General features: G+C 40.6%; 1 protein-coding gene across 1 annotated transcript; it reads right to left on the bottom strand.

Annotated features, from left to right (window-relative positions):
• Positions 1-1055: 1055 nt before the first annotated feature.
• Positions 1056-14696, bottom strand: atg4da (autophagy related 4D, cysteine peptidase a). The gene is made up of 11 exons (XM_080722020.1): positions 14386-14696; positions 11579-11849; positions 10764-10847; positions 10158-10331; positions 9180-9543; positions 7913-7977; positions 7378-7529; positions 5724-5802; positions 5296-5372; positions 4996-5115; positions 1056-3075 (listed from the first exon to the last, which is right to left on the bottom strand). The coding sequence occupies exons 2-11, from the start codon at positions 11799-11801 to the stop codon at positions 2896-2898; spliced, it is 1518 nt and encodes a 505-aa protein (XP_080578146.1). The 5' UTR covers positions 11802-11849; positions 14386-14696; the 3' UTR covers positions 1056-2895.
• Positions 14697-16217: the final 1521 nt, after the last annotated feature.

Here is a 16217-nt window from a genome sequence, read left to right as displayed (position 1 = left end):
AACCCCCAAATAACTTTTTTCTATACGGGAAAGTCCTGTTCTGGCGAAGCCCGAACTGGCGAAGTGGGGATTTGTCTCCTACCGTAGCGATCTGGCGAATCGATTGTCCACGACACTGCAAGCGGCGCGAAGGCCAGCGGACCTTGGTCCTGCTCTTCGCCCCCGAGCGCCGCAGGCGCGAGTGGCCGCGAAGAGCGGGCCAGGGCCGCGCGGCCGGCGGAGCGCCGCGCGAGTTACGAAGCCGTGGTGAATGCAATCGTTATATTTATGCCCAGGCCGTAAGGCCTGGGCAAGCGCACGATAAACGCCCTGTCCAGAAGACGTTCGCCAGATCGCTACGGTATCGGACATTTCCCCACTTCGCCAGTTCGGGCTTCGCCTAAAAGGTACGTGCCCGATTATACTCACCACATGGTGACTTCATGGATATTGTTTTGTTTTTAGGAGTTCACCCCCAAAATGACTTTTCTATAATTAATTACTCATGCTATGGAGAGTGGAGACATTAGATCAATAATAGTATACTAATTATAGTAATAATAGGCTAATAATAATAATAACAATCCAGAATCAATGGGGGTACAAGTAAAATCTAAGTTTTTGTCTTAGGAATGCGACAAATACAAAAAGAAATATTATTGAAAGCAGGTCTCCATGGAGTGAGTAATCAATAGGGAAAAAAATGAATTTTGGGGGTGAACTACTCCTTTAAGACAATAATTTGATGACCAGCAGTGGTTCCCTATGAAGACAAAGAGCCTGCTTTGTTCCCTATGGAGACAAAAATAGTCTACTCAAATTATTTGCTTAGGAAGGCGATAACAACAAAAAATATCCATGAATTCATCTCTCCATGGGGTGAGTAATCGATAGAAAAAGGTAATTTCGGAGTGCCTTTTAAGACGAGAGAAGAAAACATTCCTCGATTGGTGCAATCATCTCAAATATCTCAATATCATCACACAAATGAAATGACACGATAATATTGAGCTCACCTGTATTTTTGTCTTCTATAAGGACTCATGAATTCACTATAAGGATTTCAGTGTGCAGTTTAATCAGTATCATCCACTGTGATAGTGCAACTAATGGTAGCCTTTCAAGAAAACAAAAACAAACAAAACCCAATGACAATACAATAGAGCAGTGGTCCTCAAAGTGGTCCCCTCAGGGGGTCCTCAAGGGTATTGCAAAATTAGTTAATATATCATCAAAATCTGTTTGAATTAAATCTATAAACATCGGATATTTTCAAATATTTTACACAAATCTTGTATGAGGGTCCCTGCTCCCTGGCACAAAATCTTTTCAGATGGGGTCCACAGCCAAATACACATTAATGTGGGGGTCTTTGATGAGGAAAAGGTGTGAGAACCACTGCAATAGAAGCATGAAGACAACACGATCCTGCTCAGAGCTTCATTCTAGGGCAGGGATTCTCAACCTTTTCAGGCCGCGACCCCCAAAATAATCATATTTTAACTGGGGACCCCCCACCCACCCTGACGAGTACTAAGAGTTGCAGCATTACATTTTGTATAACACGGTTCTATTGTGAAATTAGCAGATCTACATACTCACAACGGCTCGCGTTGCGAAGCGTTGTGAGCATGTAGATCGGCTATTTTCAAAATTTTTGCCTCTAATATTTGACAATATGGCCAATGTTTAATTTGTCATTTTAGAGGTACTAAAAAGTCCTAAATTGTCACTTTAGAAATATGCATATACACTCTATACAATTAAACCTTATGTTGGTTTGTTTACAGTTGAGTGAGAAAACAATGTTGCACATTAAGTTAATCATCTGGGGACAGGGGACCCCCAAAATAATTTGGGGGTCCCGACCCACAGGTTGAGAACCACTGTTCTAGGGGACAGCAGAGCAAGATATTCATTAAGTCCTACAACCATATCTTCTAGTTCTGTACATGGGTTATTGTAACTCATGTTACAATATGAACTTGGTTACAATATATTTATTTCTGATCATACTGTCCTATATTTGTACCCGATGGCAGGTCAATGTAAGGCCTGTAATAATGATGTGAAGGTATGGTAGATATAAGCGCTAGCAACTCATCGTAGACATAATTGATTAGAATGTCAAAAGACTATATTACTATAGCCTTATTTTAAGAACATAATTATTATACTAGCAAGACAGCTGTTTAAGACATGATGTAGAACTGGAAACCTGTGGACGGAAATATGATCAAATCCAACAGTACACTTATTAAACACATATCAAATGCCCCCCACACGTCGCGCCGCGCACGCACACACGCACACGCACACACAAAATGGAGATTGTGAAGAATAAAACTCCATTGGGAGAGTAAAGCAGATATTGCAACAGTAATACTAATCTTTACAGAGAACAGGTGTTCTCCAATATTTACAATATCTCACCAACTAGTCTGTTCATTAAATACCATGCACACCAAACATCAACCTCAGTGTCTCCAGTTCAAGCCAGGGTCAACAGTAGCTGCACACTGTACATTTGGGATACTAAAAAACTTAACAAAAAATGGGAGTGCTTGATATATCTTGTCTTACAATACACAGAATAAGCTGCTGTAAATGGGTCTGGTTAGTAAATCAAGCACTCCTTAAGTACTTCAAAGATCTGAAGCCATATTTCACCTCATTAGCAAAATAGCGTTGCAAGAAAAAAATGATATACGCTTTAAGGGTAACAATAGACAGACATTTCTGTTGCCATGGGCCAGGGTGAGTGATATGGTGTAAAAGCAACAATCCACCTTGAAGTTGCACCAACACGATTATAGAATCCTTCCTTTGAAAGAAGCCAAAAAAAGCAGCTCTCTCTTCTTCCCCCTAGGGGTCAATGGTGGAACGGTTTCCATAGTTGTTCAGTATAGTAGTCTCTCACAGGAATACAAACTCATCAGTACTCCCCATGTTGTTACTCCTGCTCAATATGCCCGGAGGCAGAATATGAGTTGCAGGGCTAGTGTGATTGCTGCTCTGAGCCTCTAGTCCATAGTCCTGACCCTGTCCCTCCACAAAGGTAAAGATGGGATACCGCTCCTTGGATGATGACAGAGCCTGGTGACAAAAACAAAAGCAGATACTGAGCAGATGTAGAAAAGTGATAAATTATTAGGGAAAGGATGGACATGCATCTTGAAGTTGTTAAACCAAACATTTTGTTTTTAAAAGAATATTGCATTATACTGAGATAATGCTAATAATTTTTATATTAGAATAAATAGACAGGTTTTCGAAGTGATCAATCTCTGGATCGAGCTATAGATTGAATCACTCCATCCTCTTTTTTTAAAAACCTCAGTTTTTTTTTTTTTTTTTATCTCTCTCAGTAATCAGAGTAATTAGATCTTCATATCATTGCTACTGAGTGATCTATCTATCAAAAACAACCATCATCAACTCCATCCATGAAGTCATCCAGACTTTCCAGAGTACCTCAAGAAACTGACACTTGACCATTCCGATGTCAAGAACTACAGACCGGTATCACTCCTTTCCTTTTTGGGAAACAGGTTGTTTCTAACCATCTTGCACAGAATGAATGATCCCAGCCAGTCAGGATCCAAACCTGCCCATTCAACTGAAGCGGCAAATCTAAAGTGCTGGTGCTGGACAAATGGCAGATCAATAGTGAAATAAAGAAAGTCTGCACACTGGCTCTCAGCTCCATGTGGACTATACATTTTTTCAGCACTAATTTTGATACTTGCATATCTCTGATTGTAGCATGCATAATGCTCACATGCAGAATGCTCACAATAAGATCGATGTACACAATCTGTCCTTAGCACTAGTAAGAGGACCAAACAAGCATTCCTAAAAGATAGGATCAGAGGTAATTGGGCTAGACTAGAGCGTACAAATCCAGATTATATCAGTTAAGTGATAAAACACCATTTATTATGAGGTAGGTGCGCTTTCGTGGCGCCTGGTGCCAGCCTTTCCAATGTCTGGTGGCGTGCCTTTTCAATGGAATGTGTCCAATTAATTAGGCTGAATTGCAGTGTACCTTGAAAAGGCATGACACACAGACTGTTACAGATACTGAAAAGACATATAGTTGTTTCAGATCAATGGTTTTCAAACGTTTTATCACCAATCAAACTCTTAGCACTACAGTAAAATCAATGACCATACATGAAGCTAGTTAGCATTTGTTTTTTTTGTTTTTTTAGAACTTTGATTATATTGTGTTTTCTCTAGATAGATATCCATTTACATTGTTATATTGCTGTTAATGTACTGACATATTATCTTGTTTATTATTGTGATGTTTTTATCTGCTTATTGTAAATCACTTTGGATTAAAAGCGTCTGCTAAATGCCTAAACTGTAAACTGTAAACTGCAATGGGTGAATCAAACTCTCAAAGCACACCTGCATTCATAGCCGAAATAGCAGATCAGCACCATCCCAACGCAATGTGCAAAATAGGGACACCAGGTCGAATCAGATTTTTTTTAAATAGTTGTATAAATGTATAAAAATTGTGGATGTCACAAAATCCACCCTGGACTTGTCTCATGGCACACTAGTTTATGTTTCGGTAAACTGTTTGGGAACCACTGATTTAGTCCATTAAATTTAGGAAAGCATCTGTGACATTTTAGATTTTTGCTATACATATAACAACTGTTTGGATTTAGAAGGAATGTTAGAGGACTGATGAAAATGCACGGCAAGCAGCTACTGTACTTGTAGGTCTTATTTTCTGTTGTTTTACTTTCTTTGTAAATAAGCTCAGGTGGTGTCACCTGTCCTGTGTCACAGTGGGTAAATTACATTTATCCTCCACTACGGCTACCTTTGCCTGCTTGCCTGTGAAAATAATGACTGTAAAACTAATCTTGATATGATTGAAGCAGGAAAGTTATTTTATTAAATGCAAACTGGTATGCAAATACAATGTGGATTAAGCCCAAGGGGTCAATAAGTGACATATTCTATGAGGCAATATGAGACTAAACACTCACTCACCACACTGACAGCAGAGCAAAGAGACTCAAAGTCCTTCTTGCTCTTGGCATAGAAGCCAATGGTGCAGCTTGGATCCATACGAGAGAAGGGCATCTTTCTGGGTGAGCTACAGTGGAATGACTGGGAAGGAGGGAGGAGGGGGGGGGGGGGGGGGGAGGAGGAGAGAGAGATAAAAGGTGCTGTAAATATTCCATAATGTTTCACCTATAATGCCCAAACGTCAATAGGTGCAGAGAGAAGAGATCAACTCAGAGACAGAGAGAGAAAGAGATAAGACAGAGAGAAAAGGGAGACACTAACCTCCAGTGGAAAGTTGGCTTGTGAAGCATCAACCACAGGCTGACAATAGTGAGGATCCAGATAGAGTAGCTGCTCATCTACAGTAACAAACAGAAAGAGAGGTACACTTAGCATCCAAGAATTAGAAACCTCTACGACTATGGACAAGGAGTGGAAAGCTTCATTGGAGGTTGAAGGAATGGTTAGGGCAACAAACGAAGCATGGGTTTGCAATGCTTTGAGCACAGGTTTAGGCTGTGATAGGGAACCATTAACCACTTTAAAAAATATATATGATCCAGAAGCCAAAAATACGTTACATGCTACATTGCCAAACTTAATTAATCAAGTGGTGATCTACTATAGAGACTCTTATGTGCTGAATTTGCTAATAACGTCTTCCTTTTTAAATAATGATAAAGAATAAAACAAGGCCAGTTTTTTCTTACCTTGAAAGCCAATGAAATACAGTGAATGCTTGGGTTTGCCTCCAATGATTCCAATACAGCATTCCAAATTGAGGATGTTCTGGAGAGGAATATACAGATTACCATTCACAGGTGGAACTGAGAATACTAGATTATTACTAGCTAATTGTAATCCAATCTTAGACCAGTGGTTCTCAACCTTTTCAGGGTGCGACCCCCAAAATAATCATATTTGGACTGGGGACCCCCCCACCCTGCACAAGCACTTGTAGTTGTAGGAGTTGTGGGCTATTTTCACAAGTTCTGCCTCTAATATTTGACAATTTGACCAGAGGTACTAAAAAGGTCTTTAAAGTGCTTAAATTGTCACTTTAGAAATGCGCAGCCTGTATACATTTATACTGTATGTTGGTCCGTTTACTGACAAAACAATGTTAACATTTAGCTAAACATCTGGGGAACCCCAAAATAATTTGGGGACCCTTCTGAGGGTCCCGCCCCACAGGTTGAGAACCATTGTCTTAGATGAGTCATTACTATCATCAGAGAAATAACTGTAACTAGAAATGTGCACTCAGTTGAATGCAATTCTCTGCCAGCCCAGGAGGCAAGTCCTAATAATAATAGCGATGTAAGCAGTTAAATTACTATCTGTAGCCATGAAAGAGCAGCACGGCATATGATCACCAGTTGTACATCAGACCACTTCTTCACGATTGTCTTGATCACATCACCAGAAACATGATATTTTCAAATTTGTTCTGCAACTCTAAATATCTGTTATTTCAAGATTGTATCCATCTTGGAGCAAGCTTTGCAGAGTGTTAGTACTTTGCTCTGTAAAAGGAGCAAAAGAGTGTGTGTGGACATGCACGTCTCATAATTTGGGTTTTGGGATATACAGCTATATTTTCGTCCATGCCTTACCCCTTATCCCTAAACATTTTTTTTTAACTATTTTTGAAAAACATCTTAAATAGTTTAACTAGCCGATCTACATCGAAACGTTGTGAGCTTGTTGATCGGCTATTTGAAGTTAATGTTTTTCAAAATAGTAAAAAGAAAAAAAAGTTTAGAAATAAAGGGTAAGTCATGGATGAAAATAGAGCTCATAGTGTCATATTTATGAATGCATAGTTTGATGTTGGCTTGTACCGGCAAACTTGCATGTCTGCAATTAGCTAGTTCAAGTAAAGTACATCCCATGAGCCAGAAGATTGCTCTGCAATTATTAACAGAATAAAATGTACTATTCGAGTATTCAAGAATTGAGGAGCTTGGTTTGCTGTCAGTGTGCACAATAAATATGATGCTGCCTAGTAGTGTGCAAGATTAGCTGTGGACACACAAACACACACACACACACACACACACACACACACACACACACACACACACACACACACACACACACACACACACACACACACACACACACACACACACACGAAATGCATGTCTCCTGGTGGAGATAAAGAACAGACATTCTATTCACAGCAACACTGTGCTTCCATTTCAAACACAGAAGAGGAAGTCATCAATCCACGGGAGCCTCAGTGACACTTCTGTTCGATATTAAGATGTGTTTGTAATACAGCTACAGCGTATCCATAGCAACAAATGTCATAATAAATGAATGAGTGTTTATGTGCTGTATGTGAAAGGGTATGCAGACCTTGACACATTCAATGTAGGAGGGGTTGAGTGTTTCTCCTCCCAGTCGAACAGGTACCAGGATAATGACCGACTTCCAAGACTGACAGGGGGGCTCAGGGATATTCTGGTTCAGAGAAAGGTCACAAAGGCGTACCACATCCTCTTTGTATACTGGAGCGCACACACGCACGCATGCACGCGCACGCGCACACACACACACACACACACACACACACACACACACACACACACACACACACACACACACACACACACACACACACACACAAATTAAGGATGTCCCAAGGGCTGCTTGCTTCACGGCAAAGAAATACTTCAGAGACTTACTGAGTAACTTAAACTTATCATGTGAGATGCAGAACATATAGTGCAGCACTAATTCAGAGGCTGCTAACTCACCACTGCACATTAGTTACACGTAATTATACACACTCATTACGTTTGATATGCTCACAATGTTAGCATGTCAAACTCATCACCAACACACTTTACACAATGGGAGCATATCAAAATCAGTCTGTTGTCAAACTCACCAGTACAATCCTGAGCCACATAAACAGCCAGATTGGGGACATCTGAGGCTTTGGCCACTGCTTTCCTGCAAACACAAGAGGACCAGGACAGTAAACATTGTGTATTCTACAGTCTTTATACAGTAAATATTCTATGGGATACCATTAGGAATAGAATTGAGTTCAGTTTACGCTGAAGAGACACTGAGAGGGGGTAAATCATACTGGACCAAAATGGTCTTTGTGATTCTCAAAGAACACAACCATAGAGGATTCAGAAAAGGTTTCGGCAAGAAATCTGTCTGTCCTAAGGATACGTCGATATGAAAATGTTTATGGAAAAGAAAATGTTTTAATTGTTCAGCACACTTAAAATACTAGGTGGGAAAATATAATGGAGGGTTGTCCTTTAATTTTTGATTGTCAGTTTGACCAATTCTGAACTCGCAATATTTACAGCATTATTTATACTAGCCCTTACCCGTTCAAAGATATGAGCTCCGAAATGATGTGCAGTGTGTGGGTTATGGGATGTGCACTGTGCACACAGTATATGAGGGATGGAAAGTAACTTTAACTGGTGCTTGCATGCTAATATGTAGGAGCATCAATGTAAGAAATACCCGTTCCTTTTAACGGCTAAAGAGATACTGTGTACCGATCTGCATGATTTTTGGACAACATCTGTAACAGGGTCAGAACCCCCCACCCCCCCCCCCCCCCCCCGCCCGCCTGCCTGCACCCCCCCCCCCCCGTGTGTGTGTGTGTGTGGGTTTGTGTGTGATTGTGCATGGCCTGAACAACAGCGCCCCTCCCTTAACATGTGTGGTCACAAAAGGTACTGTAGGCTAAATAGATATAGATACACCATAAAAATGCTAATATACAGCATACAATTTGTGAAAGTGACAAACGGCCTTCACAGTTATGTCAGGTGTGTTCATATGCTGATAGTGATGCGATTTCAGAGCAATTGCTCCAGCCACCGAGGAGAAACGCTGGGACAGACAGACACTCACTCACTCACTCACTCAGTCAGACATTCGCAAAATTATAGTATAGATGAATGTCATTAAGCTACAGTATCAATATGTGGCTGAAAGGTGTTATTTTGTTTGTTTTTAATGTGTTGATACATTATTGGAGACATTTTCATGCTCATTTTTGTTGCCCGGCACGTCATCATTACAGGTATGTGTTTCATCTATTTCAACTCCCTTTAATGGTTACCATCGTGTGTAAATAATGTGTAAACCATTTCAGAATCTAGTAAAGCATCAGTACTTACCTTAGTATATGTGCTACTACAGAGGGGCCGTACCAGTCTCCCGCTTTTTTTCCTGAACTCTTGCCAAGCTCCACCAGCTCGTGAACCCCAAAGGGTGCGGGAGGCTGGTCCCCAAACCAGGTCACCAGCTTGCGATGGATGGGCTCTACCTGCCTGTCCCTCACAGACTCTGGTCTCTTCTTTTGGGTAGAGTTGGGTGCTTGCTCGCCTGTCAGGGACTTCTGGGGGTTGCTGGGACCTCGAGGGGAGCCAAAGGACTGAAAGGATAGGGGGATAGGAACACCCACAGCACGGGCTGGGGAGCGTGGTCGAAACACCTCAAAGTCCACATCGGCCAGTTGCTGTGCGTCTGGCCAAGCCCAATCTAGAGAACATCAAAAATGCTTGTGATTGAAACGTGGCTGCAAAACACAAATAGATTTCTAAATGAAGTAAGCAGGCAGCTAAAGACTAGTGTATCTGTAAGTAACAACAACAATAAAAGACAAGCATATAGTAGAAAAGAAATATATACTGTATAGACAGGAAGAGAGCGAAAGAAAGAGAGAAGTGACGCAAGGAAGAAGAAAAAAAAGACAGGCTTGTGGCAACAGAAGAACAAGGGACAAACCGAAAAGCAGAGGGATTAGAGAATGAAAGAACAAGTCAGACAAGAAAAGGTACAATGAGGTCAGCTAGTTGCGTATCGTGTCTTGAGACTATTATTCATGGAAATGTTTTAAATGTAATGATTTGTTTGCTTTAGGCGTTGTGGACAGATACTGTAGGTGAGATTTGCACTTTCTTTCAATGAGTGTGCCAAGCATCACATCACATCAATCACTATTATCAATTATTCTATTAATTAATTTGAAAGAAATTGCTAAAAGTAATGACATTCCACTCATGTAGCGCAATTTGTTTTAGTACATGCCCTACTAAATGCCCTTCAGATTTTCAGTTTCAGAAACTGTGAGTGCATGGTAGAGAGAGACAAACCTCTGGGCATGAAATGGACCAGCAGGCCCTGTCCCAGCAGCATCTGCCCACTGCGCAGCATACAGCCCCAGCCACAGTCTGTAGTCAAGCTCGAACCCTCCAGCTGAGGAAACTCTCTTCTGTAAGTGAGCCACAACCTGGAGACAAATGCCAGGCGGAAACGCTCCACCTCATCTGAGAGAGAGAGCACAATAAAGGAACTAGAAAGATGCAATTCTGGGAAATTGCAAGTATGGTTGCTGTGACGCGAGTCACGAGGAATTCCCTGGGAAATCCAGATAACATTATTACTCAGAATGTGTACAGTACAAAGTGCAGGTTGATTTTGCTGGGAAAAGAAATCTCGACTAAAAGCTCCACTTTTCTGTTGTGCAGCCACCCAACAGAATAAACGCCCAACCCGGATAACATTACTCAGGAAGTTTACAAAACACAGGTTCACTTTGCTGGGAAAGAATTCTCTGACCGAATACAATAGTGTGTTGCCTATAGCAACCACACTAATTAAGAGAAGAAAAAGAAGGGTAGAGAGAGAGCTTCCCTTTGAAAACATACAGTATATGTCAACATGAGCTCCACATCTATCAGCACCTGTGTCCATCTTACCTTCACTGTTGAGCAGATAGGAGTGTCCCAAGATTGTGACTGGAGAGGTCTTATTGAAGGAGGTCTTAGTCTTGACCGACCAGCCTGAGGGAGAGAGAGAGAAGCAGTTGGAGAGAAAATCACAAAAGAGGGCAAGCAGGGAAACTGAGGCAATAATGTTTTGAAAGGTCTTTCACAAAAGGCAAAAGATTTGTCTCACATATGCACATTTAAAAACACACATACATACTGTACATTAGGGCATTCACAAATAGTGATTTTTAGTATTCGAATTATTCAACCTCAAAGTATTCGAATAGTCGAATATTCGACAGGACTGGCCAAACTGTCAAATATTAAGTAAGCAAGAGGCAAACATTGTGAAAATAGCCGATCTACATGCTCACAACGCCTCGCAAGCATGTGGATCTGCTATTTTCACAATATTTATCAGTGGAACCGAGTCACATTAATACCTACAATTCCAAGGGCTTGTCAGGGAGGGGTCCCCAGTTCAAATATGTTTATTTTGGGGGTCACGGCCTAAAAAGGTTTGAGAACCCCTGGTATAGAGCATTAACAAATTCATTCACCAGGGGCATTGACAACTCATTCTTATGACTTCCTATCTAGCCAAGCTTTATAAACTATAGAGAATACAATAAAAAAATAAACGAATATTCGACTTCGGTGAACAACATCGAATAGTGACTTTGATATTTGAATATTCGAATAGTTGGTGAATGCCCTACTGTACATGAATGGACACATCCTTTACAAACGCACAGTCATAAACAAACACTGTTCCCTACAGGATATCACACAACAAAACTAACCATATTTGACATTGTTCCACGCCGACATCAGCTTGGCTTTCAGTTTGTCCACTTCATCCGGCTCCCCAGCTGCCTCTCTGTTGTTGGCGTCTGGACTCTGGCCTTGACCGAGGCCAAACATGCCCTGCCGCTCCGGGGCCTGGTGCCTCCTGGTCTCCACCAGCTCATCCTGCATCACCACTCCCCCCACATACTGAGCCGCACTGGGAGAGATGGAATTCATGGCTCCTTGCTCTTAGAGCTGGGATGCAGTCTTCATTGCACTGAACAGCTGAGTTGAAGGGGGAGGGTGGGGGGTAACACATTTGTTGACAGGTCACTGACCGGTCATTTTCCAATCAACAATGCCGTATTTTGGCGTCAAACACGGAAGAGGAATCAACAGCGGGCTCTGTGACACATGATGCAAAATCAACAAGCAGGTATGCGTGTCCATAGTAACATACTGTACAATGTCTTCAGTCTGTGCCCACGGACGGACGCTGAGCACTATAGTATTTTACATGGCTGTGGTTATTGGTTGCAGTATCACTGTATTGTACATGAACTACGTTTCACAACATAGTAGGGGTGCAACATCATTATCAAACAAACCAACTTAATAGATTGCTGTTAAAATATATCAATAATGTTTTTTTTTTTTTCAATTGGGGGAGGGTAGTTTTTTCACATTTAAAAATAGAATGTGGTTAATCAGACTAATATATTTAGTTGATTGACTTCTTGATTATTTGATTAATCAAACAAAGTAATTGATAGAACAATCGCTAAGAAAATAATCGATAGCCTACAAAAGAGCAGAAGGTTCAAACAGCCAAGTGTTATGCTGTTTCAATATTTGTAAAAGCTCTATTCTATTTCTATTTGCTCTTAATGTAGACATTTCTTCTCAAACCGTTTGCGACTCAGTTAAATGCTGACAGAATAACTAGTGGAGTGTCCAATGGAGAGGGAAAAGAAACAATCTGACTGACAGCACTTTAGATGTGCAATACTCCATGAAACAATCACGTCACATGCTATGCATGCATTCGCATTTCACACTCTTGCATTCCTAAGACTGAAAAAAGTGAAGTGTCCAGTGATATTATAACACTGTGTGAATTACACAGAGGATGAGTTGTTACACAATGCATGAAACAGAAACATATCACCACGAAGGATCATGTGAGTTTTCTCTTTCTTGCACAAAAGTGAAGAGTTGTAGCCGTAACATAGAACAGTATTGTTTCTGCTCTAATGGGAAATCAGTTCAATTAATGTCAAAATGTCATGTGACAACAGTGGGATAAGCCTGTGGAGGGGTTCAACCTCTATCACAGGAGCTGAGCCAGGCAACTATGCAGGCTTTCATACATAATTATATTATTCAATAAATACATAAACTGTGAAATTCCTAATAACAGAAATACAGGCATGTGCTGTGATACTACTGCATTATAATGTGTCCTAGTTTTCTCCAACTGGTCACTGGAGGACTCTGAAAATAACATCTTTAATCTTTCTGTTAACTTGGCCGAGTCTCTATAAGGCTCCAGGCTCTGTGACTGAATTATCCTTTGGTGCCTTACAATGAAAAACTTTAAGAATCTCTGAGGTAAGAGATTATGTAATGCCAGTCTGTTTGTCTTCTTATAATGTCAATGACACTGCATCAAATGGCCCTCTAGCATGGGTGGCCTGGGAATCACCATTCACCACGTAAAATGTGATGCCTCATTTGATTTATCCCTCACTCCCTTACTGACAGTTGTACATAAGTTGTGTGCTGGTTTTCAGTGGTGTAAAGTAATTACGTACATTTACTTAAGTACTCTATAAGTACAATTTTTAGTTACGTACTCTACAATTTCCAATACTTTTACTTCTACTCCACTACATCTCGGATACAAATATTGTACTTTTTACCCCACTACATTTATTTGAAAACTATAGTTACTAGTTACTTTGTAGATTTTGATTATTATTATTACACAAAGCATACAGTAACGAGTAACCAGTAACCACTTCAGCCCTATAGACCTATACATTTCGGTGTAAATCTGCAATTTTCAAAAAATTGTTATACATTTGAATGCTTGAAATGGCACATTTGACATGGACATGGACAGTACTTTCTACTTTTGCTACTTTAAGTACATTGATACTAAATACTTGTGTACTTTTACTCGAGTAAATTTAGAATTCCGGACTTAACAGAGTATATTTAATTTGCAGTATTGATACTTTTACTCAATGTAAGAACTGTGAGTACTTCTTCCACCACTGGTGTTGTGAGCTGGTTTTACATGGCTACATTTCCCCCCCTGACTATATCTACTGCATAGCACTGTGTTCTATCCGTGTGTCATTCAATGTTATATGAGATACTTAAATGGTTTCCTATGAAAATAAGCTTAGTCTTTTCTTGGATCTCCTTTTAGTAGACCTTGTACCAGTGAACTGTACCGTCATGAAACTGTACTTTTTCCTATGCAAACTTCTAATAAAGTCTTCAATCAATCAATCAAAGTACATTAAAAAAAACACCACACATGCAACTTCAATGCACTGTGCAAACAGTGATTCATGTCATATCAATACAGGTAACTTCGCCCGTGTGTGTGCTGTGCTGTCAAAGGTACATTAAAGTGGTGTTGTACTTCAGTGTTTCTCAAACTTTCAAATTGCAAGGTCTCCCCTTCTTCCCCTCCCTCTCCATTTGTACACTGTCAGAGTTACAGACTTGTATGGGTCAATTTAGACCCTCTTAAAGGAACCCACAGAGTCCCTGGAATCCACTTTTAGAACCACTGTTGTGCTGTTACCTGGCAGGACACGTTGTCATCTTCGGGTTTCAGTCCTTTATGCTTCAATGTAATCCAATCTTCAGTGAAAACACTGCATAGCTCGATAACGTTAGCTAACGTAGAGTTTACATTAGCCTGGTAGCTAGCTGTCAACGCAGACTTCATCAACGACCCGTGCCGTGCGTGGAGGCTTTCCAGGTGTTCTCTATGTCGTGAGGTGTCCTTTCCTTCAACACAAGACGAATTGGTGGCTCTCAAATCGTGAGGGCAGCCATAATAACTTGTGAATTGTGCTTCTTTCGCTGATCGCGGATCAACGGGTTCTTCTGTTCTGCTTCTCGATCGCTCTCTGTTTGACAGCCAGCAGAGGACGTTTACTTCCTGTGTCCCGCCTCCGAGAGAACGCGATTGGTTGAACGTCAGATGTAACAGATCTGATTGGATATGTCATCAAATGTAGGGTCATGGGGTCTAATATTTACGCTGACTGACAGTTATGTAAATGTAATTTCTGACGTAGAAATTAAATGGCCTTGAAATGTTACACTAGACTACCCTGCAAGCAAGCCTGCACTGGCCCTGTCCAGGCCCACTTAGGACTGGCCAAAGGGCCCCCTGTAGGCGGCCCACACTGGGCCCGAGAGGTTTTGAACATCGGCAAAGTGTTGGCCCCAAAGTGCTGGGCCTGCGTGGGCAGCCCTTACTTAGCCCTCACATTGTGAGGGCTAAGTAAGGGCTGCCCTCACAAGCCTACACTGGGCCGGCATAGGCCCACTTGGGGGCCCTGAATAGGCAGCCCTCACTTGGCCCTCAGGAAGCCCTATTTACTGCCCTAACTAGGCCCTGACTATGCCCACAATGGTTTTGTAGTCTATTTCTTCTATTGTAGCAATAATTATGTTTAAACCATTTCAACTACTGTAACTTAAGTTCACTTTAGGAAAAAAAAAAAAAACTATTATTCATCTAAAATGTATAAACAATAAATAACAATAGTCAAAGGGATTAAAATCAATGTATTTATTAAATACAAAACAAATATAAAACAACACAACATACATTCAGTAGAACATTGGGGTTTCCAATTTTCAATACTTTTACTTCACTATATCTTAAAAGGCAGACATTATACTTTTATTCCACTACAATCATTTTAAATTGAAAATTGATTATTATAAAAAACATACATTGACCACCTCAGCCTATACATTTCGGCCATTTGAAAAAAGAGCTCTACAAGCCTGTGATGTGACGCATAGTGAGCTAATAGATCTGCAATTTTCAAGATCTTATACATTTGAAAACTTGTGAAATGGGACATCCAGCATAATGAGTACTTTCTACTTCTGGTACTTTAAGTAAATGTTGATACCAATACTTTTGTACTTTTACTTTGTTGAGTATTCAGGGATTAGGATAACATTATTTACATTCATCTCTTAATTAAATCCCTTATAACTACTCCTTATACCCAGACCTCAGCACTACATGCAACTGTGGGTAATAAAAAAGAAGAAAAAAAAGAGAAAATAAAATGTCCACAATAGCACAGACTAACTTTGCAGCTTATTGTCAAGTGTTGATCTGGGTGGGGTGGATTGTGGAACGAAGGACCCAGAATATTAAGATTGTGTGATTGATTTCAAACAAAAACACACACATTTTTAACAAATAGTTTTTTTAAACAAACTATAAACAACAACAACAAAACAACCAACCTCCAGTCAGCCGTCAACGGTAAGTCCCCTATACCACCAGCCCACCTTGTGACTTGAGCCATGAGTCAATTTTCCAGGATGTTTCTTCTTGTACTGCTCACAAACATTACCCAGGCTTGTCCTTTCTCGTGG

This window comes from Nannobrachium achirus (assembly GCF_963921795.1).
Source record: "Nannobrachium achirus genome assembly, chromosome: 3".
In the NCBI taxonomy this organism is placed as follows: domain Eukaryota; kingdom Metazoa; phylum Chordata; class Actinopteri; order Myctophiformes; family Myctophidae; genus Nannobrachium; species Nannobrachium achirus.
The sequence above is the reverse complement of the archived record's forward strand: the minus strand, read 5'-3'. Positions and strand labels throughout refer to the sequence as shown.

Coding starts and splice junctions, on each gene's coding strand:
- atg4da (XM_080722020.1), bottom strand. CDS start 11,801: ATGAATTCCATCTCTCCCAGTGCGGCTCAGTATGTGGGGGGAGTGGTG. Junction 10,332..10,763: donor CTATCTGCTCAACAGTGAAG/GTAAGATGGACA, acceptor TCTCTCTCTCAG/ATGAGGTGGAGCGTTTCCGC. Junction 5,373..5,723: donor GTATTTCATTGGCTTTCAAG/GTAAGAAAAAAC, acceptor TTGTTACTGTAG/ATGAGCAGCTACTCTATCTG.